We start from the raw sequence: 26,057 nt of genomic DNA, 5'->3' as shown, positions 1-26,057 counted from the left end.
CAGCTAAGCAAAAAATTGTCTTTACTTTATTGGCAGTATTAGAAAGCATTTGTTTAATGTATCTTTAACCCATTTTTTTTATAAACACTACTAGAAAACTAGTTATTACAGACGGATATTTCCGACAGATTTTATCTCACGGAAATACAGACGGAATTTCAGAGGGATTTTTTGTCGGAAAATAAAAAAAAATGAATTAACATAAATTACAGACGGAAAACAAAATCCGTCGATAATTCTGTCGAAAAAATTAATTTTTTTTTTATAAAAAATGATTACAGACGAAAAATCCATCTGTAATTAAATGGACAAAATGCTACAATTTATTAAATTATTACAGACGAAAAATCCGTCTGTAATTTAAACTTTTTCATCGGAAATATCAAATATTAGAATAAGGAGAGGGGTCATTTTACTCCCAATTCTTCAGTTCACTTTTTTTTTTCACGTTCTCCTTAACTTACTCCCATGCCTTCTCTCTCCATTGAAGATGTGACATCCTCCGCTGTCGCCGCCGCCGCTCGTGTCGCACAAGCTTCTTCCACTGCCGCTCTCAATGCATTTGCTCCTTTCATCGTCACACGAGCTCTCTCGGCCGTGCTCTTGTCTTACGAGTTCCCTCCGCCGCCGCTCTCGCACTGCTTCTTCTCTCCTCGCCGGAGGTTTGTCATTGTCTCTTCTCGTCGCTGTTAGTTCAGGTAGGCCTCCGCCTCCTTCTCGTCCCTAGCCCTAACCCTTCCATTCTGATTCTGTTCCGATTTCATGATCCCTAGCCCTAACCCTGTCCCTTCCCTGTTGTGATTGAAGTTGAAAATCAAAGAATACGATCGAGGAGAGCTCTTATGTTTGCAAATCAGTTGTTGCTGCTGCAGAGAACGGAGTTTAATTGATTCTGATAACTCATTCTTACAGATAACTCCCTGTTTCAAAAATTTGGAATGTATGACATGGTTTTTATCTTTTTATTTTTATTTTATTGTATTAACTACAATCACAATGCTCTTTAGGAAGCAAAAGTTGCATTTAAGGCACTATTGGAGTCTGCTTAGTTGCTGTCGCTGCGTTCCACTTCAGCTTTTTTCATATTCTCCTCAAATTTGTATAGATTTTGTCTGATTATATATTGGGTGTAGGGAGAAGAATTATAAAATATTAGGTAGGAAAAATAGCTGTTTAGATTAAAATATAACAATAGTCAGAGGTTAGGCTTTCGCAATCAAAGATGTCTAAAATTTTATTCCTTGTTATACTGTTTAGAAAAAGGAAAATGCTGTTGAGGAACACAGACGGAATTTAGCAGAATACAGGAAATTCTTGGAGTCATGTGATTATATGAAGGTACATATTACTTAAAAATGTTTAACTCTGTTGTAAACTTGTAATTGTTTCTATTTTCTTCAACGTGTCCTTATTTTGTCAATTTTCTCTTTTTGGGTTTCATTTTAGGTTCACAGTCCATGGCGAAAAGTCCAAGATCGGTTAGAGGACGATGATAGATATTTACGGCTTGAAGAAATTGACCGCTTGCTTGTTTTCCAGGTACAGTGTTATAGTTATAGTTATAGTTGGCATATATCATAGATCTGTATTTTAAATAAGCCTTGCATCTCTATATAAATCTTTTTTTCTTCTTTTAATTCATTTAATTTTAGTCATAATATTAAAATCTGGTTTTGTTTCAATGCATGTAGTTTTTTGCTTCCAATGGTTTTCCATGTCCTGCACTCCAAAACCCTTCTGATCATTTACTGAAAACTATAAACAAGGATTTTGATCAGGTAACTAAGCCTAGCTTCACTTGAAGATACTTGAGCATTCAGAAATAATTTGATGGTATTTTGAATTAACTACTATTTCAGGATATTGACATGGGTTTATCTGGCACTAGAACAGTGCTTACAGAAGAAGCAATTAGAATCTTTATAAGCGCATATGAATCATCTGAAATTAACCAACAAGTTCAACAAGAAGTTGCAATGCTATCTAAGCAGGTTTCTTTCATTTCATGTCTATTGCGTGCATTCATAAGCTATAATAAAAGCATTGATCCATAACTCAATTTATGTTTCAGGAGACTAGATCAGTAGATCATAAGAGTACAGGTACATGTTGAGGATTGCAAGCCACTTGTTGAGGATTGCTGTAGTTTTAAGATTTTGCAATCTACACGGTTGATTTAAAAATGTTAAAGTGTTTGTTTGTGTTTTAAGATTAAGAAATTTGTGTGGTGTTGAATTTTTCTGTTTAGGCCTTTTCTATTTAGGGGGTGAAAGCATTGCTTAATTGTTATATTGCAGAAATGCAACCATTACTTGAGAAGGTTTAGGAAGATGCATGGAAAGCAAAGAATAATTCGCAGTATGAATGATTATGCAGAGTTCCTATTTCAGGTTCGTGATGCTTGTCATGCTTGCACAATTTTTCAATGCACGGATAACAAACTTATCTTGATATTCTCTTATTCATCTCTGTGTCCATTTGTATGTGCTTTTCTCATTCTTCACAACAAATTGAGACAGATGGTCAATTTTGGAACCGGATAACTCGATCATATGGTTGTCACTTGTCAACAAGACTCTTGATCGTTTATTCATTTTAATCTTGCTGCAGTTATTCATTTCTATTTGCATTTCTTTGGACTTTGATTTTATTGTGTTTTATGTTTGTTATTTTGACTGAATTTAATTATCCAAGGGTGCTACAATCCCTACTTTCTCACTTTACCAACTTGTGTACTTTAAGGAGTTTTCATCCTAGAAATAATACTTATGAATGGTAACTGGAACCATTTATATAATACCCATCGTTTCCCTTCACATTTGTTCCATTCTAGGTTATATTTCTTCAATGAAATTTCTATCAGAATGAACATGATTTCTGACATTCTTAAGTTCTGGCAATACGATTGTGACTTAAGTTTTTATGTATGTATCCTTTTATCTCCTTTAACTGCTATAATGTTCAAAATGCTGTGAAATGATGAGATGGCCTCTGTTTATACACATTAATTATGGAACTCTTTACTAAAGTTGGCACTTCAGATTTTAGGGTTATTTGGATGGCCTTTCATGCTCTCAGCTCTCCTCCCCATCTTATCTTTACTAGTACCTTTTATCATTCATCTACTTAGGTCTTCTCTGTATGAACTGTGTTAGTCATAGATACTGTCTAGGAGGTTCCTTTGCTTCTAATCTTCCATGATTATCATTAGTATCTCTTACAATGTTGCATCTAAAGTGGTTATGGTTGCTTTCTTTTCTGTATGGTTTAGAGATGGAAGCAAGATATTGATGATGAGGATGATCCATATTCAAGTGGGAGGCCGTCATGGTTTAGAAAGCAATATACCGCTGGAGCCTCTGGAAAGCACAGGAATAACGGTCAAGGAAGTCATCGATACAGAAGTAAGGGAGTCTGAAATACTTATGGTGTCATAGAATATTTCATATGTATCATATAGTTGTACGCTGATTTCTTCTGTGGAAATTTTCTAATCGAATCTGGTCTGGGAAACTTCTGTCTGCACAAGTAGAATTTTGAGAGATTAAAGAGCCAGAGACCATGAATTAATTTTATTTGATGATTTGATCTATCATCATAAACTTTCTTAAATGAGGACCGAATATTAGCATTTCTGTTTTTAATTTTAATATAAAATATAACATTCCAGATGGGATATAAAGCATATTATGGAGTCATTACTAAAGCATATTGTGGAGTCATTACTTGCAAAATCCTCAAGCAAGTAAAATACTTTATGTCTTCAACTTGGGAGGATTGCAAGCCACTTGTTGAGGAGACACAAGAGTACAGGTACATGTTGTTCTCTGTTTCAAGTTACTGAGTCGGTTGTGCCATGAATAGTGTTGTCCATCCTGGAAGTATTTGTTCTTGATGATTCTGTCCTACACTTACTTATAGATCAATGGGGGATGAAAACTACAGTAGAAAAGTATTTGAGGAGTACATTACATTCACTCTCCTATTTATCAAATAATAAGGCTGGGAATGGAGAACTTGTAGTTGTGGACTCCAATGATCAAACTAAGCTTAAACATGAGGATCAGAAGGTTTGTTTCATTTTTTGTGTGCTACTGCTTGTGCTTAGTATTTCAATTTCTGTTTCATTAGTAGTATTGATTCTTACATTTTTATATAAACATTTTTCTAGACTCTTCGTAGACTGGCTCAAAATTGTGAGGCTGCTAGGAAGAGTCGATTGAGGAAGAAGGTAAATTAACTGCTCCCAACATGATATGTTAGATTGCTCAATTGAACCTAAACTTAAGCCCCCAACCATTGAATGATTGATATGTGTTGGTTTTTCAATAGGCATATGTACAGCAATTGAAACTAAATAAGAGTAGCCTTAGGACTGATATATGAACTTAGGAAATGAAAACACCTAAAAGTGATGTTATACTAGCTACTATAGTTTTTTTGGCGGGGCTATAACTAAAATGACATTTTCTCAAAACTGATAATGTCAAGAACTCAAGATTGATAGGCAGAAGCCATAGGAATGTATCCAAAAACTTTGCTTTTTAAGGCGGAGATATGTACATTCTACAACCAAACAACTGAATTTACAAAATTTATTGGCCTTGTTCTTTTTAAGGTTTGTTAATATTAACTTTTATCTGTAGGTTGTCAATTAAATGTTATAGTATTTGCAATATTTTCCTATTGCAGATCATCTTGGCTAGAGAGTATCTAAATGATGTTTCCATTAGCAGAGAACAATTGAAGTACCTGGTTTTTGAAGCTTTCCGAGGTGGTTGTCAGGTTAATTCTCTATAACTTGTTAAATTTCAACACAAATTTTTTTATATATTTGATGTGTCGCAGGAGATATCCATAAGTTATTTGAACTGATCGTGATTACTTTGATCCTTTTCCTATAGTCTCCATTTAAACCAGTGAAGCTTAGTTAATCCTTTTCCTCTTTTGATTTTAGAATAAATGCAATGTGGGATACACATTTATCAACATGCTGTCGGCATCACACATTATTCCATTCTATGAGGTTATTAGTTTTTTGTGCATATTTCTCATTGTAACTAATGTGTTTGATTCTAACTAATGTATTTGATTTTGCAGACATTTAATGGGAAGAAGTGGGAGAAGTTTAATAGTGAAAAAGTTGCTTCTCTGGCATATGCACGAGTCCAAGGAAAGGCTGCACTGGTGAACCACTTCCAGAATTCAATTTCCACACGCTGCCAATGAGCTGTGGAACTTTGAAAAACATAATCTTCTTTTGTTTTTGATGTAGTATAGTTGAACAATACAGTGAGTTTATATTTTGAATCTTAGTTAATGTATCAATACACTTTGTTGATATATGGTTGTTACTTATTATTATAGTTGATGTATCAATATACTTTGTTTATATTTTGAAATATATTGACTTGCTTGTTTATAGTACTTTTCTTTTAATTTGATAATACAATGAACTTGTTTAAATTTATATTTATTTTGTATGAAAAATAAAAAAAATTCTATTTTACTTTACTGATAGATTTACAGATGGATTTTTTGTCTGTAATTAGAGTGAGATGATTTTCTAAGGTTCAAATTACAGACGAAAAATTTGTCGAAAAATCTGTCTGTAGTTACAGACGGAAAATCCGTCGAAAAATCTATCTGTAATTACAGACGGAAAATTCGTCGGAAAGTTTGTCGTCTACGGGAAATGGATGGAGAATTTACAGAGGGAAAATCCATCGGTAACTGGTAAAAATCCGTCGGTAATTTTCCGACCGAAAAAAATCCGTCGGTAAATAATTTCCGACGGGGCTTTTTGATGAGCGGATAATTTATACGCTTTTTGACATTGTTTTTAGTATGTTTTTAGTAGGATCTAGTTACTTTTAGGGATATTTTTAATAGATTTTGTGTTAAATTCACATTTCTGGACTTTACTATGAGTTTGTGTGTTTTTCTATGATTTCAGGTATTTTCTGGCTGAAATTGAGGGACTTGAGCAGAAATCAGATTCAGAGGTTGAAAAAGGACTGCTGATGCTGTTGGATTCTGACCTCCCTGCACCCAAAGTGGATTTTCTGGAGCTACAGAACTCGAAATGGCGCGCTTCCAATTGCGTTGGAAAGTAGACATCCAGGGCTTTCCAGCAATATATAATAGTCCATACTTTGGCCAATAATTGACGACGTAAACTGGCGTTCAACGCCAGCTTTCTACCCAAATCTGGCGTCCAGCGCCAGAAAAGGATCCAAAACCAGAGTTGAACGCCCAAACTGGCACAAAAACTGGCGTTCAACTCCACAAATGGCCTCTGCACGTGCAACACTTAAGCTCAGCCCAAACACACACCAAGTGGGCCCCGGAAGTGGATTTATACATCAAATACTTACTCATGTAAACCCTAGTAGCTAGTTTATTATAAATAGGACCTCTTACTATTGTATTAGGCATCCTGGATTGTATTTTGATCCTGTGATCACGTTTTAGGGGGCTGGCCATCTCGGCCATGCCTGGACCTTCACTTATGTATTTTCATACGGTAGAGTTTCTACACTCCAAAGATTAAGGTGTGGAGCTCTGCTGTTCCTCAAAGATTAATGCAAAGTACTACTGTTTTCTATTCAATTCTTCTTATTTCTCTTCTAAGATATCCATTCACACCCAAGAATGTGATGAAGGTGATGATTATGTGTGACGCTCATCATCCTTCCCCCTTATGAACGCGTGCCTGACAAATACTTCTGTTCTACATGAATTAAGCTAGAATGAGTATCTCTTAGATCTCCTAACCAGAATCTTCGTGGCGTAAGCTAGAATGATGGCGGCATTCAAGAGAATCCGGAAGGTCTAAACCTTGTCTGTGGTATTCTGAGTAGGATTCAATGATTGAATGACTGTGACGAGCTTCAAACTCGCGATTGTTGGGCGTTAGTGACAGACGCAAAAGGAGGGTGAATCCTATTCCAGCATGATCGAGAACCGACAGATGAATAGCCGTGCCGTGACAGGGTGCGTGAGCATATTATTCACTGAGAGGAGGGGATGTAGCCACTGACAACGGTGATGCCCTTGCATAAAGCCAGCCATGGAAAGGAGTAAGACTGATTGGATGAAGATAGCAGGAAAGCAGAGGTTCAGAGGAACGAAAGCATCTCCATTCGCTTATCTGAAATTCCTATCAATGAATTACATAAGTGTCTCTATCCCTATTTTATTATTTATAATTCGAAAACCACATAATTATTTTATATCCGCCTGACTGAGATTTACAAGGTGACCATAGCTTGCTTCATACCAACAATCTCCGTGGGATTCGACCCTTACTCACGTAAGGTATTACTTGGACGACCCAGTACACTTGCTGGTTAGTTGTATCGAAGTTGTGACAGACTGTAAAACTAGATCAGAGTATCTGGCCTAAGAAGCCATTACTAGAGATCACAATTTCGTGCACCAAGTTTTTGGCGCCGTTGCCGGGGATTGTTTGAGTTTGGACAACTGACGGTTCATCTTGTTGCTCAGATTAGGTAATTTTCTTTTTGTTTTGTTTTCAAAAATTTTTCAAAAAAAAAAAACCTTTCAAAAATTTCTCACTTGTTTTCAAAAAAAAAATTGTTTTCAAAAATATATTTTTCTTCAAAAATTTTAAGAATGAATTCTAGTGTTTCATATAGCATATTTTAGCTTGACTGGCCATGAAGCCATGTCTAATTCCCAGGATTTTGATTGAGGACTATGAATTCATTACTTCCTTTTTCCCAAGTGTTTTCAAAAAAAATTATACAAAAATCCAAAAAAAATTAGAAAATCATAAAAATCAAAAATATTTTTCTGTTTCTTGTTTGAGTCATGAGTCATGTCATAAGTTTGGTGTCAATTGCATGTGCATCTTGCATTTTTTTCGAAAATTCATGCATTCATAGTGTTCTTCATGATCTTCAGGTTGTTCTTGGTAAGTCTTCTTGTTTGATCTTGATGAGTTTTTGTTTTGTGTTGTTTAGTGTTTTTCATATGCATTCTTGAATTCTTAGTGTCTAAGCATTAAAGAATTCTAAGTTTGGTGTCTTGCATGTTTTCTTTGCATTAAAATTTTTTTCAAAAATATGTTCTTGGTGTTCATCTTGACATTCATAGTGTTCTTGGTGTTCATCTTGACATTCATAGCATTCTTGCATGCATTCATTGTTTTGATCTAAAAATTTCATGCATTGCATAATTTTCATGTTTTCATAAAAATTCAAAAAATCAAAAAAATATCTTTCCCTTTTTCTCTCATCAAATTCGAAAATTTGAGTTGACTTTTTCAAAAATTTTTAAAATCAAGTTGTTTCTCATGAGTCAAATCAAATTTTCAATTTGAAAATCTTATCTTTTTCAAAATCTTTTTCAAAAATAAAATCTTTTTCAAAATTCTTAGTTATTTTCGAAAATTTCAAAAATATTTTTCAAAAATCTTTTTCTTATTTTTATACCAAATTTTCGAAAATAACATAATCAATTAATATTTTGATTCAAAAATTTGAAGTTTGTTACTTGCTTGTTAAGAAAGATTCAAACTTTAAGTTCTAGAATCATATCTTGTGATTTCTTATGAATCAAGTCATTAATTGTGATTTTAAAAATCAAATCTTTTTCAAAACTAATTTCTATCATATCTTTTCAAAAAAATATCTTCTTATCTTATCTTTTTCAAAATTTGATTTCAAAATATCTTTTCTAACTTCCCAACTTCTTATCTTTTCAAATTTGTTTCAACTAACTAACTAACTTTTTGTTTGTTTCTTAACTTTTTCAAAACTACCTAACTAACTCTCTCTCTCTCTAATTTTCGAAAATATCTTCCCTCTTTTTCAAAAATTTCTTTTTTATTAACTAATTATTTTTATTTTTTATTAAAAAAAATTTCGAAAAAAAATACTAACCTTTTTCAAAAACTATTTTCAAAAATCACTAACTCTTTTTCAAAAATTGTTTTCGAAAATTCACTTCCCCCTCTCATCTTCTTCTATTTGTTTATTGATATACTAACATCTTTCCTTCAACTCTCCAAAAATCCGAACCCCCTCTCTCTCTGAGTTCAGATTTTCTTCCCTTCTTTTCTTCTACTAACACAAGGATCCCTATACTGTGGTATAAAGGATCCATATTATTATTACTATTTTTTCTGTGCCATCTTCTTTGTCATATGAGCAGGAGCAAGGACAAGAACATTCTTGTTAAAGCAGATCCAGAACCTGAAAGGACTCTGAAGAAAAAAATTAAGAGAAGCTAAAATACAACAATCCAGAGATAACCTTTCAGAAATTTTCAAACAGGAAAAGGAGATGGCAGCCGAAAATAATAATAATATAAGGAAGATGCTTGGTGACTTCACTGCACCTAATTCCAATTTACATGGAAGAAGCATCTCCATTCCTGCCATTGGAGCAAACAATTTTGAGCTGAAACCTCAATTAGTTTCTCTGATGCAGCAGAACTGCAAGTTTCATGGACTTCCATCTGAAGATCCTTTTCAGTTCTTAACTGAATTCTTGCAGATATGTGATACTGTTAAGACTAATGGAGTAGATCCTGAAGTCTACAGGCTCATGCTTTTCCCTTTTGCTGTAAGAGACAGAGCTAGATTATGGTTGGATTCTCAACCTAAAGACAGCCTGAACTCTTGGGATAAGCTGGTCACGGCTTTCTCAGCCAAGTACTTTCCTCCTCAAAAGCTGAGCAAGCTTAGAGCTGATGTTCAAACCTTCAGACAGAAAGAAGGTGAATCCCTCTATGAAGCTTGGGAAAGATACAAACAGTTGACCAAAAAGTGTCCTTCTGACATGCTCTCAGAATGGACCATCCTGGATATATTCTATGATGGTTTATCTGAGCTATCAAAGATGTCACTGGACACTTCTGCAGGTGGATCCATTCACCTAAAGAAAACGCTTGCAGAAGCTCAAGAACTCATTGACATGGTTGCTAATAACCAGTTCATGTACACTTCTGAAAGGAATCCTGTGAGTAATGGGACGCCTATGAAGAAGGGAGTTCTTGAAGTTGATACTCTGAATGCCATATTGGCTCAGAATAAAATATTGACTCAGCAAGTCAATATGATCTCTCAGAGTCTGCATGGAATGCAAGCTGCATCCAACAGTACTCAAGAGGCATCTTCTGAAGAAGAAGCCTATGATCCTGAGAACCCTGCAATAGCAGAGGTGAACTACTTAGGTGAACCTTATGGAAACACCTATAACTCAACATGGAGAAATCATCCAAATTTCTCATGGAAGGATCAAAAGCCCCAACAAGGCTTTAATAATGGTGGAAGAAACAGGTTTAGCAATAGCAAACCTTTTCCATCATCAACTCAGCAACAGACAGAGAACTCTGAACAAAATGCTTCTAATTTAGCAAATCTAGTCTCTGATCTATCTAAGGCCACTGTAAGTTTCATGAATGAAACAAGGTCTTCCATTAGAAATCTGGAAGCACAAGTGGGCCAGCTGAGTAAAAGGATCACTGAAATCCCTTCTAGTACTCTCCCAAGCAATACAGAAGAGAACCCAAAAGGAGAGTGCAAGGCCATTGACATAAGTGCCATGGCCGAACCTGTGAGGAGAGGAGAAGACGTGAATCCCAAGGAGGAAGACCTCCTGGGACGTCCAGTGATCAATAAGGAGCTTCCCTCTGAGGAACCAAAGGACTCTGATGCTCATCTAGAGACCATAGAGATTCCATTGAACCTCCTTATGCCCTTCATGAGCTCTGATGAGTATTCCTCTTCTGAAGAGAACGAGGATGTTACTGAAGAGCAAACTGCCAAGTTTCTTGGTGCAATCATGAAGCTGAATGCCAAATTATTTGGCATTGATACTTGGGAAGTTGAACCTCCCTTGTTCATCAATGAACTAAGTGATCTGGATCAACTGACATTGCCTCAGAAGAGACAGGATCCTGGAAAGTTCATAATACCCTGTACCATAGGCACCATGATCTTTAAGGCTCTGTGTGACCTTGGTTCAGGAATAAACCTCATGCCCCTCTCTGTAATAGAGAAACTGGGAATCTATGGGGTGCAAGCTGCTAGAATCTCATTAGAGATGGTAGATAATTCAAGAAAACAGGCTTATGGACAAGTAGAGGACGTGTTAGTAAAGGTTGAAGGCCTTTACATCCCTACTGATTTCATAGTCCTGGATACTAGAAAGGAAGAGGATGAATCCATCATCCTAGGAAGACCTTTCCTGGCCACAGCAAGAGCTGTGATTGATGTTGACAGAGGTGAAATATTCCTTCAATGGAATGAGAACTCCCTTGTGTTTAAAACTCAAGGATCTCCCTCTGCAACCATGGAGAGGAAGCAGAAAAAGCTTCTCTCCAAGCAGAGTCAACCAGAGCCCCCACAGTCAAACTCTAAGTTTGGTGTTGGGAGGCCACAACCAAACTCTAAGTTTGGTGTTGAACTCCCATATCCAAACTCTAAGTTTGGTGTTGGAGAGTCTCAACAAAACTCTGCACATCTGTGAGGCTCCATGAGAGCCCACTGTCAAGCTATTGACATTAAAGAAGCGCTTGTTGGGAGGCAACCCAATGTTTATCTAATTCTTATTTTTATTGTTTTTCATGTTTTCTTAGGTTCATGATCATGAGGAGTCACAAAATAAATATAAAAATTGAAAACGGAATAAAAAACAGCAGAAGAAAAATCACACCCTGGAGGAGCATCTGTCTGGCGTTCAAACGCCAGAACAGAGCATAGTTCTGGCGCTGAACGCCCAGAATGGGAGCATCCTGGCGCTGAACGCCCAGAACAAGCATGGTTCTGGCGTTCAACGCCAGAAATGGCAGCAAAGGGGTGTTGAACACCCAAAATGGGCACCAACCTGGCGCTGAACGCCCAGAGTTGTGTGCAAGGGCATTTTACATGCCTAAATTGGTGCAGGGATGTAAATGCCTTGACACCTCAGGATCTGTGGACCCCACAGTATCCCCACCTACCTCATCATCTCTCTTCCCATTCATGATCATCCCTTCTACTTTCCATTTACCACTCACATCCATACACCCACTACCTTCAAAATTCAACATCTCTCTCCCACCCAATCCCACCCATATGGCCGAATACACACTCCCATCCATCTCCTCCATATCTTCTTCTTATTCTTCTATTCTTTCTTCTTTTGCTCGAGGGCGAGCAACATTCTAAGTTTGGTGTGGTAAAAGCATAGCTTTTTTGTTTTTTCCATAACCATTGATGGCACCTAAGGCCAGAGAAACCTCTAGAAAGAGGAAAGGGAAGACAAAAGCTTCCATCAAGGGTCTATAGCTCAGTGGTAGAACATTTGACTGCAAATCAAGAGATCCCTGAGATACCTCAAGGGATACATTTTCTTCCACACAATTATTGGAAGCAACTAAGGGTGGAACATCAAGAGCACTCCATCATCCTTCATGAAATCAGAGAATATCTAAAAGTAATGAAGGAGGAGCAACAAAGACAAGGAAGAGACATAGAAGAGCTTAAGGACATCATTGGTTCCTCAAGAAGGAAACGCCACCATCACTAAGGTGGATTCATTCCTTGTTCTTATTTCTTCTGTTTTCGTTTTCTATGTTATGTGCTTATCTATGTTTGTGTCTTCATTACATGATCATTAGTAGTTAGTAACTTTGTCTTAAAGTTATAAATGTCCTATGAATCCATCACCTCTCTAAAAAAAAATGTTTTAATTCAAAAGAACAAGAAGTACATGAGTTTCGAATTTATCCTTGAACTTAGTTTAATTATATTGATGTGGTGACAATGCTTCTTGTTTTCTGAATGTATGCTTGAACAGTGCATATGTCTTTTGAAGTTGTTGTTTAAGAATGTTAAATATGTTGGCTCTTGAAAGAATGATGACTAGGAGACATGTTATTTGATAATCTGAAAAATCATAAAAATGATTCTTGAAGCAAGAAAAAGCAGCAAAGAGCAAAGCTTGCAGAAAAAAAAAAAAGGCGAAAAAAAAATAGAAAGAAAAAGCAAGCAGAAAAAGCCAAAGCTCTTAAAACCAAGAGGCAAGAGCAAAAAGCCAATAACCCTTAAAACCAAAAGGCAAGGGCAATTAAAAAAGGATCCCAAGGCTTTGAGCATCAGTGGATAGGAGGGCCTAAAGGAATAAAATCCTGGTCTAAGCGGCTAACCCAAGCTGTCCCTAACGATGTGCTTGTGGCATGTAGGTGTCAAGTGAAAACTTGAGACTGAGCGGTTAAAGTCAAGGTTCAAAGCAAAAAAAAGAGTGTGCTTAAGAACCCTGGACACCTCTAATTGGGGACTTTAGCAAAGCTGAGTCACAATCTGAAAAGGTTCACCCAATTATGTGTCTGTGGCATTTATGTATCCGGTGGTAATACTGGAAAACAAAATGATTAGGGCCACGGCCAAGACTCATAAAGAAGCTGTGTTCAAGAATCATCATGCTGAACTAAGAGAGTCAATAACACTATTCGAAATCTGAAGTTCCTATAGATGCCAATCATTCTGAACCTCAATGGATAAAGTGAGATGCCAAAACTATTTAAGAGGCAAAAAGCTATAAGTCCCGCTCATATGATTGAAGCTCTGTTTCATTGATAGTTTGGAATTTATAGTATATTCTATTCTTTTTATCCTATTTTGATTTTCAGTTGCTTGGGGACAAGCAACAATTTAAGTTTGGTGTTGTGATGAGCGGATAATTTATACGCTTTTTGACATTGTTTTTAGTATGTTTTTAGTAGGATCTAGTTACTTTTAGGGATATTTTTAATAGATTTTGTGTTAAATTCACATTTCTGGACTTTACTATGAGTTTGTGTGTTTTTCTGTGATTTCAGGTATTTTCTGGCTGAAATTGAGGGACTTGAGCAGAAATCAGATTCAGAGGTTGAAAAAGGACTGCTGATGCTGTTGGATTCTGACCTCCCTGCACTCAAAGTGGATTTTCTGGAGCTACAGAACTCGAAATGGCGCGCTTCCAATTGCATTGGAAAGTAGACATCCAGGGCTTTCCAGCAATATATAATAGTCCATACTTTGGCCAATAATTGACGACGTAAACTGGCGTTCAACGCCAGCTTTCTACCCAAATCTGGCGTCCAGCGCCAGAAAAGGATCCAAAACCAGAGTTGAACGCCCAAACTGGCACAAAAACTGGCGTTCAACTCCACAAATGGCCTCTGCACGTGCAACACTTAAGCTCAGCCCAAACACACACCAAGTGGGCCCCGGAAGTGGATTTATACATCAAATACTTACTCATGTAAATCCTAGTAGCTAGTTTATTATAAATAGGACCTCTTACTATTGTATTAGGCATCCTGGATTGTATTTTGATCCTGTGATCACGTTTTAGGGGGCTGGCCATCTCGGCCATGCCTGGACCTTCACTTATGTATTTTCATACGGTAGAGTTTCTACACTCCATAGATTAAGGTGTGGAGCTCTGCTGTTCCTCAAAGATTAATGCAAAGTACTACTGTTTTCTATTCAATTCTTCTTATTTCTCTTCTAAGATATCCATTCGCACCCAAGAACGTGATGAAGGTGATGATTATGTGTGACGCTCATCATCCTTCCCCCTTATGAACGTGTGCCTGACAAACACTTCTGTTCTACATGAATTAAGCTAGAATGAGTATCTCTTAGATCTCCTAACCAGAATCTTCGTGGCGTAAGCTAGAATGATGGCGGCATTCAAGAGAATCCGGAAGGTCTAAACCTTGTCTGTGGTATTCTGAGTAGGATTCAATGATTGAATGACTGTGACGAGCTTCAAACTCGCGATTGTTGGGCGTTAGTGACAGACGCAAAAGGAGGGTGAATCCTATTCCAGCATGATCGAGAACCGACAGATGAATAGCCGTGCCGTGACAGGGTGCGTGAGCATATTATTCACTGAGAGGAGGGGATGTAGCCACTGACAACGGTGATGCCCTTGCATAAAGCCAGCCATGGAAAGGAGTAAGACTGATTGGATGAAGATAGCAGGAAAGCAGAGGTTCAGAGGAACGAAAGCATCTCCATTCGCTTATCTGAAATTCCTATCAATGAATTACATAAGTGTCTCTATCCCTATTTTATTATTTATAATTCGAAAACCACATAATTATTTTATATCCGCCTGACTGAGATTTACAAGGTGACCATAGCTTGCTTCATACCAACAATCTCCGTGGGATTCGACCCTTACTCACGTAAGGTATTACTTGGACGACCCAGTGCACTTGCTGGTTAGTTGTATCGAAGTTGTGACAGACTGTAAAACTAGATCAGAGTATCTGGCCTAAGAAGCCATTACCAGAGATCACAATTTCGTGCACCACTTTTACAGAGGGACAAAATCCGTCGGTAATTTTGTCGGTAACCAAAAATCTGTCTGTAATAAAGACTAAATCTGTATGTAAATCTGTCTGTATTAATCCATTTTCTAGTTGTGAAATTATACAAAATTCTGCTTTGGTTAAATTAATTTTTGACCATCTAAATTATTAAGTGTTTTTAGTAGTTAAGTCTACTGAATTTTGGTGCTTTTGACCATCTTCAATGCATATAAAAATTGTATATGATTTTTCATTATGTAGTTACTATTTTATTTTTTAAAGACAATTTAGTGACATTTTTCTTGCAATATAATTAAAGAAATTAATGGCATAACCTATGAGTAATTTTTATTATTTTTTTGCACAATTATTTATTTGTATTTGTTTGAAAAACAAAGATATATCTTGTTGTTTATGATATTTAAAATCTTTAAAAATAATTTGGATGATTTTTTTGTATTAAAAAATTAATTTAAATACATTAATAAATTATAATTTATATATAATATATGTAAGGATGATAAAATAATTTTACTCTATGATAATTTTCTCTCTTCTTACTTTTCTTTATATCCAAACAAAAAAAAATTCTTCTTATTTTATTTCTTTCCATTTTCTTTTCATCCAAACAACATAAAAAAATCACTTTTCTTTTCATTTTCTTTCCTCTCATTTCTTTCCATCCATTTTCTTTCCTCTCATTTTCCATCAAACATATAAACATAGTGTAAATACAAGAAAAAGGTAGTAAGACAGTATCATTCACGACAATAAAAAAAAGAGGCAGAACAAATAAAAACAAAGACGATGAAGTGAGGGAGTCACATTGCTGCCTGTTGCTACTGGAGAGCAGAACATAGATTGAGCCTTGAAGGAATAATGTTGATGTTGATACGGCTATCGTTTCTATTTTTTATGGGAAAAGGAGTACTGCCACTAGAGTTACATATTGTTGATACGGCTCTAACAAATTTTTTACTTAAGCACAAATATATATAATTGCATTCTTTTCCTTCTTGGTGTTTTCTTCGTTTTCTGCATTCTTTTCATCTCCTCCTTTTTCTTCATCTTTCTCTTTCATTATCGTCATCGTCACTACCACCACCACTATCTCCTTCTCCTCTTTCTAATTTTGGTGTAAAAACTAAAAAATTTATCTGTCATTATTAAGAAATTTCGGTGTATTTATATTCTAATAAGTTCTGCATAATTCAAAATTCTTCCTCCTCCTCATCTTCTGTTATTTTTTTCTTCTTTTTCATCATCATCATCATTATCATCATCATCATCATCATCATCTTATTTTTTTATTCATCTTTTTCTTCTTATTTTACCTTCTTAAGTTTCTTCTTATTTTACTTTCTTAATAAGAAATAAAACAAAAAAAGAAGAAACACATAATGCTACAAAATTACTAGGAAGAGGATGAACCTACATTCATGCATTCAACTAAAAGAAAAAAAGAAATAAAAAAAAAAGAAGAAAAATGCAGCATTACAGAAAATATTTTTGTGCATTTGTAGCAAAATTTCGGTGTAAAAACTAAGAAACTTATGTGTTATTGTTAAAAAATTTCGGTGTATTTTTATTCTAATAAGTTATACATAATTCAAAAACTTTTCTCTTCCTCCTCCTCATCTTTTGCTGCTTCTTCTTCTTCTTTTTCATCATTATTATCTTCTTCTTTTTTTTCTTATTCATCTTTTTCTTCTTATTTTACCTTCTCAAGTTTCTTCTTGTTTTACTCTCTTAACAAGAATAAAAATAAAAAAATTAAACAAAGAAGAAGAAAAAACACATAATGCTGCAAAATTATTAGAAAGAGGATGAACCTACATTCATTCATTCAACTAAAAAAAGAAAAGAAATAAGAAAATAAGAAGAAAAAAAATGCAACATTAAAGAAGATATTTTTGTGTTTTTACAAAATTTAGGTGTAAAAACTAAGAAATTTATGTGTTATTATTAAGAAATTTCGATGTATTTGTATTCTGATAAGTTCTACATAATCAAAACTCTTCCTCTTCCTCCTCCTCAACTTCTGCTTCTTCTTCTTCTTTTTTTCATCATCATAATTATCTTCTTCTTTTTTCTTATTCATCTTTTTCTTCTTGTTTTATTTTCTCAAGTTTTTTCTTGTTTTACTCTCTTAACAAGAATAAAAAAAATCAAACAAAGAAGAAGAAAAAATACATAATGCTGTAAAATTACTAGAAAGATGAACCTACATTCATTCATTCAACTAAAAAAAGAAAAGAACTAAGAAAACAAGAAGGAAAAAAGTGCAACATTAAAGAAGATATTTTTGTGCTTTTACAAAATTTAGGTGTAAAAACTAAGAAATTTTTGTGTTATTGTTAAGAAATTTCGATGTATTTGTATTCTGATAAGTTATACATAATACAAAACTCTTCCTCTTCCTCCTCCTCAATTTCTGATGCTTCTTCTTGTTTTTTTCTTCATCATCATCTTCTTCTTCTTCTTTTTTCTTATTCATCTTTTCCTTCTTGTTTTATCTTCTCAAGTTTTTTCATGTTTTACTCTCTTAACAAGAATAAAAACAAAAAAAATCAAACAAAGAAGAAGAAAAATGACATAATGCTGTAAAATTTTTAGAAAGAGGATAAATCTACATTCATTCAACTAAAAGAAAGAAAGAAATAATGGAGAAAAGAAGAAAAAATGTAGCATTAAAGAAAATATTTTTGTGCATTTCTAGCAAAATTTTGGTGTAAAAACTAAGAAATTTATGTGTTATTTTTAAGAAATTTTGGTGTATATTTATTTTGATAAATTCTGCATAATGCAAAACTTTTCATCTTCCTCCTCATCATCTTCTGCTGCTTCTTCTTCATCTTCTTCTTATTTTATTTTCTTAAAAGGAATAAAATAAAAAAAGAATAAAAATTAATGTTTCAAAATTACTAGGAAGAAATTAAAGGAGAAAAAGAAAAAGTACAACAACAACAACAATAAAAAGAACGATGATGGAGAGAAAATACGTGAAGAAGAAGAAGGAACACACAGGAGAAGGAAGAAGAATGAGAAGAAGAAGAAGGAACGTGAAGAAGAAGAAGGATATGTTTGCATTAGTGAAGCATGCATATATGTATATACGTTGCATGTAATGAAAGTAGTTTTTATTAAGTTTTGACCAACTTGGTTAGAGTTAGTTACCAAAAAAACTTGAATGTATAGCCAAACTGTTAACTATAACCTCTAAAATATATTTCCACAAATGACAATTATATTTGAGAATTTTTTTGGGTGACTTACTATTGGGAATTTAACATATTCTATTGGTATATAAGTTATTAAAATTATTAAATTAGTTTATAAAATCTAATTAATTAATAATTTTAAATTTTATTTATTTTAATTATTTATTTAAAATTATAATTTATCTCATAAAACTTGTTTTATATACTACTTTCTTTTATTCATCTATAGCATCATAATTTTAGAAATTAATTATATTATAACATACTATTTAATTAAGATATATAAATATATATTAGGAATATAATTAATATTTTTTTTGTAAAGTGTTATTTCAAATTAATTTGTCAAAACATACTTTAAAAGAAAAAAAAGATATTGAAAACAAATTTAAATGTATTAAGGTACTACATAAGATTATTTTAAAAATTCTATTAGAGATGTTTATTTTAAGTTATTAGTTGAATGTAATTTTAGATTTTTATAGTTAAAGCTAAATTTAAAAATAATTTTAAGTAAATAGTCGCAAATCAAGCAGCAGAATCATGTTACATTGTCGTTAGATTCATAATTAAAGTTGTTGCTTATAATGTTTAATCCATAAAGTTAGGGTGTAATCATATTGGGTTGGGTTGAGTATGGAAGAAATTGAGAATTGAACCAATTAAATTTGATAGATTTAGAATGAATCGGGCAAATATATTTCTGTGACTAAACTTGGACCGATCATATCAGATTGCATGGATTTGAATACGAAATTAGAATTAGATTTCTCAAAAGAAAAGAAAAGAGAGAAGGAAAAAGTTTTGTAACGAAGAAAAATAAAAACAAAAAATAGGTGAATAATGGTTGAAGTTTGATTAAGGTTAGATAAAAATTATATAAATTGTATATTTTTATTTTTTAATATATAAGGTAATTAGGTCATCTCGGATCCCAAACTCTAAAAAAGAGTATTTTGTGAAATTTAAATTTTTTTTTATTTTTTGCAATAAAGTTAGTGGTGATTCCTAGATATTTTTTTTTTATAAAAAGATATTTTTGTCTCAATCTTGTATCTCGTCCTCTTTAAAAGATATTAAAGAGTTAAGTCTATTTAATTAAATTATGCATATAAATTACTTAAATTATATTTATTTTTTTTTCTTTAAATTTCAATAATACTTTTAAGAATAGTTTTTATTTCTGTAAAAAATATTCTCTTTATAATATTTAAATAAATAAATTTTTTATTATATATTTATGTTTAAATAAGAAACTACAAGGCATAGAAAAAAATCACAACATAAATGTGCTTTAGTATATATAATATAATAAAAATAAATTTTGAGTGTAATGGGATGAACTAAATATAAAATAATTAAAATTAAGATACAAAATTTTTATGATAATTAGTTTTTAAAATAAAAAAATAATAATTAAATTCATTCTCTTATACGAAATATTATTTTACGTTATATAATATACATATAAATTTAAATTTTTAAAAGTAAAGTTATATTCATAAATATTTCTAAGTAACTAATGACATAGAGTTTTTTTTTGTCTCTTTTAATATGCTTATACAAAATAAATGATATTTTGATCTTTTTGTTTTAATATATTTAAATAACACATTAATACTAAAAGAATATTTTTGTCTTTTAATTAAATAAATTTAATATTAAAAGATATTTTAGTCTTTTAAAATATTAATCCTAAAGAATATTTTGCCCTTTTAATTCTTTTAAATTTTTGTCATAATTTTGTAATAATTTGATATGAATCCAAAAATGAAATAAACTCAAATTAAAAAAAAAATTTAGTCCAAAGCCCCAAACAAAACTTTAGTACTCATTCTCCTCTTTTTTCTTAATTACAAAATACTAAAATTTTATATATAATTTTTTTTTAATTAAGGAGCACTAAAATTCCATACAACTTTAAAGCACCAAATCACGTGCTTTTGAATAAGTTTATAACTATTTTTTTTAACTTTTAACTTATGAAAAGTTATAGTATTGATGTTTGATATAATTTTTAAAACTAAATTATAATTTTTAAAAAAATTATTGAAGTAAAAGGAACAGTTATCCATCAGAAAAGATGAAAGTACTCCCACGAAGATGGTTATCAACTCTACTATAAATATACTAACACTCCTCAGGTATATTCACGTTCACTACAAGAAAAATGTGTTTTAGCAACAAACTTTTAGTGGCAATAACATAATGGCCACTAATTCTTTAATTTAAGTTATATTTTTGCGGTAATTATATATTTGCCATTATTACAATATGTTATAGTGGCCATTATTACTATTGCCAAAAAATTATTATCTTTTATTACTTATAATTTTAATTTTTCTAAATTATTACGGTGGCCATTATCATTATTGCCACTAAACTTTATTATTACTTTCTTTTATTATCCCTAAATGAAATTGAAAACTGGAGAGAGAAAGAGAAACTGAAAAAGGAAGAGAAGTATCGACATTGGGTTAATTCGCGTGCTTTCCTCCATCGCCAATCACCACCGCCGTAACCGTTGCCATCGCCGACAGTCGCCGTCCATCATTCTACTCCTTGGACCTCATTTCCATCCGATCCACCTCAGATCCGCATCGCTGTCATCATTTGTTCATCTCAGATTTACGTCGCCAAGGTCTTCTAGCCACCGTTATTGTTCTTGTTACAACACCACACCTCTGCCGCTTGTACCGCCGCCGTTCTTGCACGTAGACGCACAAGATCGCTGCTGTCGGTAGGTCTTCTCCATTTATTTTTCGATTTAGGTTTCAATATTTAGAAGCCTGTGATTCTCTCTCTGTATTATTACTTTTTCTCTGTTTGCTTGCTTGATCCTAATGAATCTGGCAGATCAAGCTAAAATTGAAGTGTTTAAGTGTTTGCTTTTTATTTTGAGATAACAGCCAAATATTATCTAATGGAAAGGCCTTTGAATGCCTCACGAGTGGTTCGATTCTTATAAATGGAAGGAATGAATCAATCCTCTCCTTCAAGAAAATTATTGGCTTTGTGACACAAGATGGTGTAGTTCATGGAAACTTGATAGTGGAAGAGAATCTCTGGATTAGTGCACAATACAGGTACATTATATTGTTGCACATTCTAACTGAACTATGTTGTTACTCTTGAGTGCTAGAAATGTACTTATTCAAGTGAATTTTTTTGTTAATGTTAAAGGTTATCAGCTGACTTGTCAAAACAAGAAAAAGTTCTAGTTCTTGAAAGAGTTATTGAATTCTTGGGGCTTCATTCTGTGAGGAATTCCTTGGTTGGAACGGTGGAAAATCGAGGGATCTTTGGCGGCCAAAGGAAGCGTGTAAATGTCGGATTAGAAATGGTTATGAAACGTTCACTTCTGATCTTGGATGAACCCACTTCTAGTTTGGACATTGCATCATCTCAGCTTCTTTTAAGAGCTTTAGGATGCGAAGCGCTTGATGTAAAACCCGGTTAATTAACGGCTAATTAACCCATAAACAAGAATTTATTCTAGAAAGTCAAAAATGTGATTTTTATGACTTAATGATGCGGGCGGAAATTGGCGATTTAAGAATGATTATAAAATATGCGTTGCAAGTATAGTTCTCAACCAACCAGAAATCCGCTTTATCAATTTAAAAAGGGTGTCATAGAAATTAAAATCAAAATACGGGGAGTATGAGTCCCAGGTCGTCTCCTAACGAGTTACAGAAAAGTGTGCTATTTTATTAATCAGATGTTTTCAAAAAGGTTTGAGTTGAATGGCAGAAAATTAAATTAGAAAATTTATATAAATTTAAATAAAAGCCTTGATTGGGAGTTGATTAGTTGGAAGCCCTATTCTTGTTGCAGTACACTCAAGATTAATTGATAATTGGGAATTATTCTGTTTAGTTGTCCCTCACTAAGTAAGGGAAAGTTAAACAAGTTGGAATGCTATTTCTATCCACAAGTTCCAATCCGCTCTGGGGAGGATTGATGTTAGTGACTAGAGAGCAATCCAACAATAAACCCAACTACAATCTCTCTCTTGAGCATCCCAACTTCAAGTGTTTCTTTCGATCAACTCCCCATCAAGTTAGGGGACTACTCGCTCATTGTAAATGTAAAATTCATAACATAAGAAAAGGAATTAAAGAAAGACATCATAAATAATGATCAAAAGATTAATCAAAAATAAAAGTGATTCTTGTATTAATAAATGCTAAAATAATCCAACAATAAAATTAAGTAAATTAAGGAACATGGAAGAGTAAGAGACAAGTAAAGAAAACGAACTAGAGTGTCGAAGTCTTGATGAGGCAATAACTCTTCTCAATATCCCAATGCAAAAACAATGAACATAACAAATCCTAAAAACTATGAATGTGTAGAGAGAAAACCTAGAGGAGAGGAAAACTAGATCTAAAAACTAAAACTATGCGGAATGAATGTTGTTGTTGGTTTCTACATGTTCTCTGGCTCTAATCTGCTTTTCTGGGCCGAAAACCGGGTCAAAATAGGGCCTGAAATCGCCCCCAGCGATTCTGCAGATTATGCAGATCGCGCATGTCACGCGGTCGTGTCATCCATGCGGCTGCGTCATTCGGCTTTCTGCTTTGCCACGCGGTCGCGTCATCCATGCGGCCGTGTCACTCGTGCTATTCCATACCGCGTGGTCGCGTCATCCATGCGGCCGCGTCACTTCTCACTGGTCATCTCCTCAATTTCTTGTGTTCCTTCCATTTTTGCAAGCTTCCTCTCCAATCTCCAACTCATTCATGCCCTGTAAAGCCTGAAACACTTAACACACAGATCACGACATCGAATGAAATAAAGGAGAAATAAAATACATAATTAAAGTCCCTAGGAAGCAAGTTTTCAATCATACAATAACTTTAGGAAGGAATTATAAATGCATGCTTATTTAATGAATAAGTGGATAAAGATCATGACAAAACCACACAATTAAACACACTATAAACCATAAAATAGTGGTTTATCAACCTCCCCACACTTAAATATTAGCATGTCCTCATGCTTAGTTGAAGGAGATAAAATGAACGAGTAAGAACATGTAAAACCTATGAAATGCAATGCAACCTATATATATGAATGCAACTATATGATTTTTATCCACTTGATCTAAAGTAAATAAGCTCTTCAAAATAATTACAAATCAAATTCTACTAACTCAATTCTTATACAGTAAGAACAGATAAAAATGCAAGAAGATAGCTCATGAAAGCAGGGAACATAGAAATTCAAGCATGGAACCCTCACTGATGGTGTATGTACACTCTAGTCTCTCTAGTGTATAGGGTCATCACTCTATCCTTCTCTAATCATGCTTTCTAATTTTTTTGTTCTTCTCCTAACCAATCAACAACATTTAATATACCAATGCAAACATCATGAGGTCTTTTTTTTTTTAAGGTTGTAATGGGGCCAAGGTAAGGGTAAGGATATACATATGGCTAAGTAAGCTTATAAATTGAATCTTTAATTAACCCAAGCTTTAACATAACCTATATATATATTCTATATAACTTTAGAATTCATACCTAGCTACCCAGAATTTTCCTTTCACATCCATACTCATGTATCAACCTTTTATTTTGATTTTATCATACATGCATTGATCCTTGAATTCTTAATTCAACATTGGGGTAATTTTGTCCCCTTATTTATTTTATTTTTATTTTATTTTATTTTATTTTATTTTATTTTTTTCAACATAAACATAAACATATCTTATCAATGCACATAGATTTTTTTTTTAATTCTTATAGTTTCACATGAGTAGGTATCCAAATTCACATTATATTATCATGACTCATTCCCATTTTATCCTTTGTTCCCACAATTTTCCATACTTAAATAACACACACAATTCTATCTTAAGCTAACCAAAGATTCAATTTGGGATATATAATTGTTTTTCCGCTTAAGGCTAGTAATGTGGTAAAATATAAAACAAATGGGATTTAAAGGCTCAAAGTGGCTAACAAAGGTAATTGAAAGGATAGGCTTTATTTGGATAAGTGAGCTAAACAAATAATGGCCTCAATCATGTGAAAACATATAAATATAATAAACATTGGACATATAGGATGAAACAAAATGTAGATTACAATCATAGAGAAGTACACACACAAGAATAAAATAATTATGGTTAAATAATGTAACCATTCATAAAGGCTCAAATCTCACAGGTTGTGTGTTCTTTAGCTCAAAAATCATGTTCCAAATACAACTTCAAGCAAATTTAACATAAAATAATTAATTAAAATTAGTGAAATTTTGTTCCAAAGATAGAGTCTTAGAAGAAACTCATTGTCTTTTCAATCAAGCAGAACATGCATGCAACTAATCTATTACTATGCAATTTATCCTATTCTATAAAAGAAAAAATCTAACTAAATATCCTAATTTATTAGTGCTAGAGAAGAGAATTTACCTCCGAAAGTCAGGTACTGACCGACCTCCCCACACTTAAGGCTTTGCACCGTCCTCGGTGCCATCTGTCAAGAGCAAAGGTAGGCTGGTAGCAGTATCTCCACAGTCGGGACCATCATGGCTCCCTGTGCTGGTAAAGGAAGTGGAGTCCGGGGTGTCTGAGTCCTTGAATTTTCCCATGATAAGCTCCTTGAGGTATGTGAATCGGCGCTTGTTACGGCACTCTCTCATCTTAGCTTTGTGTTCTTGCCGATCCAACTTTTCAAGTATCTGCTGGAGCAGCTGATCAGTAGTGGGTGCTTGTGGTGTTGAAGAAGGGATATCTTCAACTGGTTCAATAGGCTGGCTGGTAGTGGCTGCTGGAAGTCTAAGGTACTTCCCGTTAGGGACATACTGATCATCCCGGGGAAGCATGGCTTTGGTGTCCCCAGCACTGTAGGAGACTCCGGCGGCTGAGACAAGATCTGAGACCAAGGCGGGGAAAGGTAAGTTGCCCGCAATTTGGACGTGTCCCATGGCATTTCGGATGTTTCTTGGTAGGTTCAGAGGCTGGTCTGTAAGGATGCACCATAGTAGAATGGCCATGTCCGCAGTGAAGGAGGATTCGTGAGTGCTCGGAAAGATGTAATGGGACATGATCTGTGCCCATACGCGAGCCTCCAAGGTAAGTGCTGAAGCTGAAATTCCCTTAGGGCGGGTCCGATGGTATCCGTAGATCCAACGGCTGCCAGGTAGTGCGATAACTCTGAGAACAGCGTCCCAGTCAAATTGGTACATCTGGCGCTTGAGTGCGGCTTCTTGAAAGGCATCCAGTCCTTCTGGAACAGGGGGAAGACTTAGAACTTTTTGAATGGCCTCTTCTGTAATGGGGACTTCCTTCTAACGGACGTAGACAGATTGCAGGGTTGGTAAGTGGTAGTTGGAGTAGAACTTGACTACCCAAAAAAGATTGACCTGCCTTGGCTGTCTTTGTAGGAAACCCCATTGTCTTCGGGCAATCTTCGGCTCAACAAATGTAGCAATGTGGTTTAGGAGGAGAAGAAGGTATTCGTTGTTGTAACTCCTTTCAGCCAGGATGGGGAACATCTGCTCACA

At 34.1% G+C, this 26,057-nt stretch overlaps 2 protein-coding genes and 1 non-coding gene across 8 annotated transcripts; 2 read left to right on the top strand and 1 right to left on the bottom strand.

Annotated features, from left to right (window-relative positions):
- The first annotated feature begins 416 nt into the window (after nt 1–416).
- LOC112743547 (ABC transporter G family member 1-like) lies at nt 417–6,097 on the top strand. Of its 6 annotated transcripts, XM_072214338.1 has the most exons (15): nt 429–698; nt 808–940; nt 1,258–1,338; nt 1,447–1,539; nt 1,692–1,778; nt 1,860–1,991; nt 2,072–2,102; nt 2,298–2,390; nt 3,272–3,404; nt 3,671–3,813; nt 3,922–4,070; nt 4,172–4,231; nt 4,693–4,785; nt 4,958–5,026; nt 5,101–5,424. In XM_072214338.1, the coding sequence occupies exons 3-8, from the start codon at nt 1,333–1,335 to the stop codon at nt 2,324–2,326; spliced, it is 378 nt and encodes a 125-aa protein (XP_072070439.1). In that variant the 5' UTR covers nt 429–698; nt 808–940; nt 1,258–1,332; the 3' UTR covers nt 2,327–2,390; nt 3,272–3,404; nt 3,671–3,813; nt 3,922–4,070; nt 4,172–4,231; nt 4,693–4,785; nt 4,958–5,026; nt 5,101–5,424. The 6 variants fall into 6 exon arrangements, with proteins under 6 accessions (XP_072070440.1, XP_072070439.1, XP_072070441.1 ...); XM_072214339.1 differs by lacking the exon at nt 4,958–5,026 and having other exon boundaries at nt 417–698; XM_072214340.1 differs by lacking the exons at nt 429–698; nt 808–940; nt 3,671–3,813; ... (3 more) ...; nt 4,958–5,026; nt 5,101–5,424 and adding an exon at nt 1,019–1,156.
- A 3,610-nt stretch (nt 6,098–9,707) lies between these two features.
- On the bottom strand, nt 9,708–9,811 carry LOC112745773 (small nucleolar RNA R71). The gene has a single exon (XR_003173684.1). It is a non-coding gene; the product is annotated as a small nucleolar RNA R71 (small nucleolar RNA).
- A 10,831-nt stretch (nt 9,812–20,642) lies between these two features.
- Nucleotides 20,643–21,999, top strand: LOC112742799 (ABC transporter G family member 28-like). The gene is made up of 3 exons (XM_025792037.1): nt 20,643–20,683; nt 21,449–21,625; nt 21,723–21,999. Exons 1-3 carry the CDS (start codon nt 20,643–20,645, stop codon nt 21,997–21,999), a joined length of 495 nt encoding a protein of 164 aa, XP_025647822.1.
- The last annotated feature ends 4,058 nt before the right edge of the window (nt 22,000–26,057 follow it).

The sequence above is a fragment of the Arachis hypogaea genome, chromosome 14 (genome assembly GCF_003086295.3).
Source record: "Arachis hypogaea cultivar Tifrunner chromosome 14, arahy.Tifrunner.gnm2.J5K5, whole genome shotgun sequence".
NCBI lineage: Eukaryota > Viridiplantae > Streptophyta > Magnoliopsida > Fabales > Fabaceae > Arachis > Arachis hypogaea.
This window is presented reverse-complemented; position numbering and strand designations above follow the sequence as displayed.

Excerpts from the sequence above, each read along its gene's own strand:
- LOC112743547 (XM_072214337.1), top strand. The coding sequence starts at position 3,933 with ATGAAAACTACAGTAGAAAAGTATTTGAGGAGTACATTACATTCACTC. Across the intron at positions 4,071-4,171 it reads TTAAACATGAGGATCAGAAG|ACTCTTCGTAGACTGGCTCA; the intron begins GTTTGTTTCATT and ends ACATTTTTCTAG. Across the intron at positions 5,027-5,100 it reads ACATTATTCCATTCTATGAG|ACATTTAATGGGAAGAAGTG; the intron begins GTTATTAGTTTT and ends TTGATTTTGCAG.
- LOC112742799 (XM_025792037.1), top strand. The coding sequence starts at position 20,643 with ATGGTTATCAACTCTACTATAAATATACTAACACTCCTCAG. Across the intron at positions 20,684-21,448 it reads AATATACTAACACTCCTCAG|CCAAATATTATCTAATGGAA; the intron begins GTATATTCACGT and ends TTGAGATAACAG. Across the intron at positions 21,626-21,722 it reads TGGATTAGTGCACAATACAG|GTTATCAGCTGACTTGTCAA; the intron begins GTACATTATATT and ends TTAATGTTAAAG.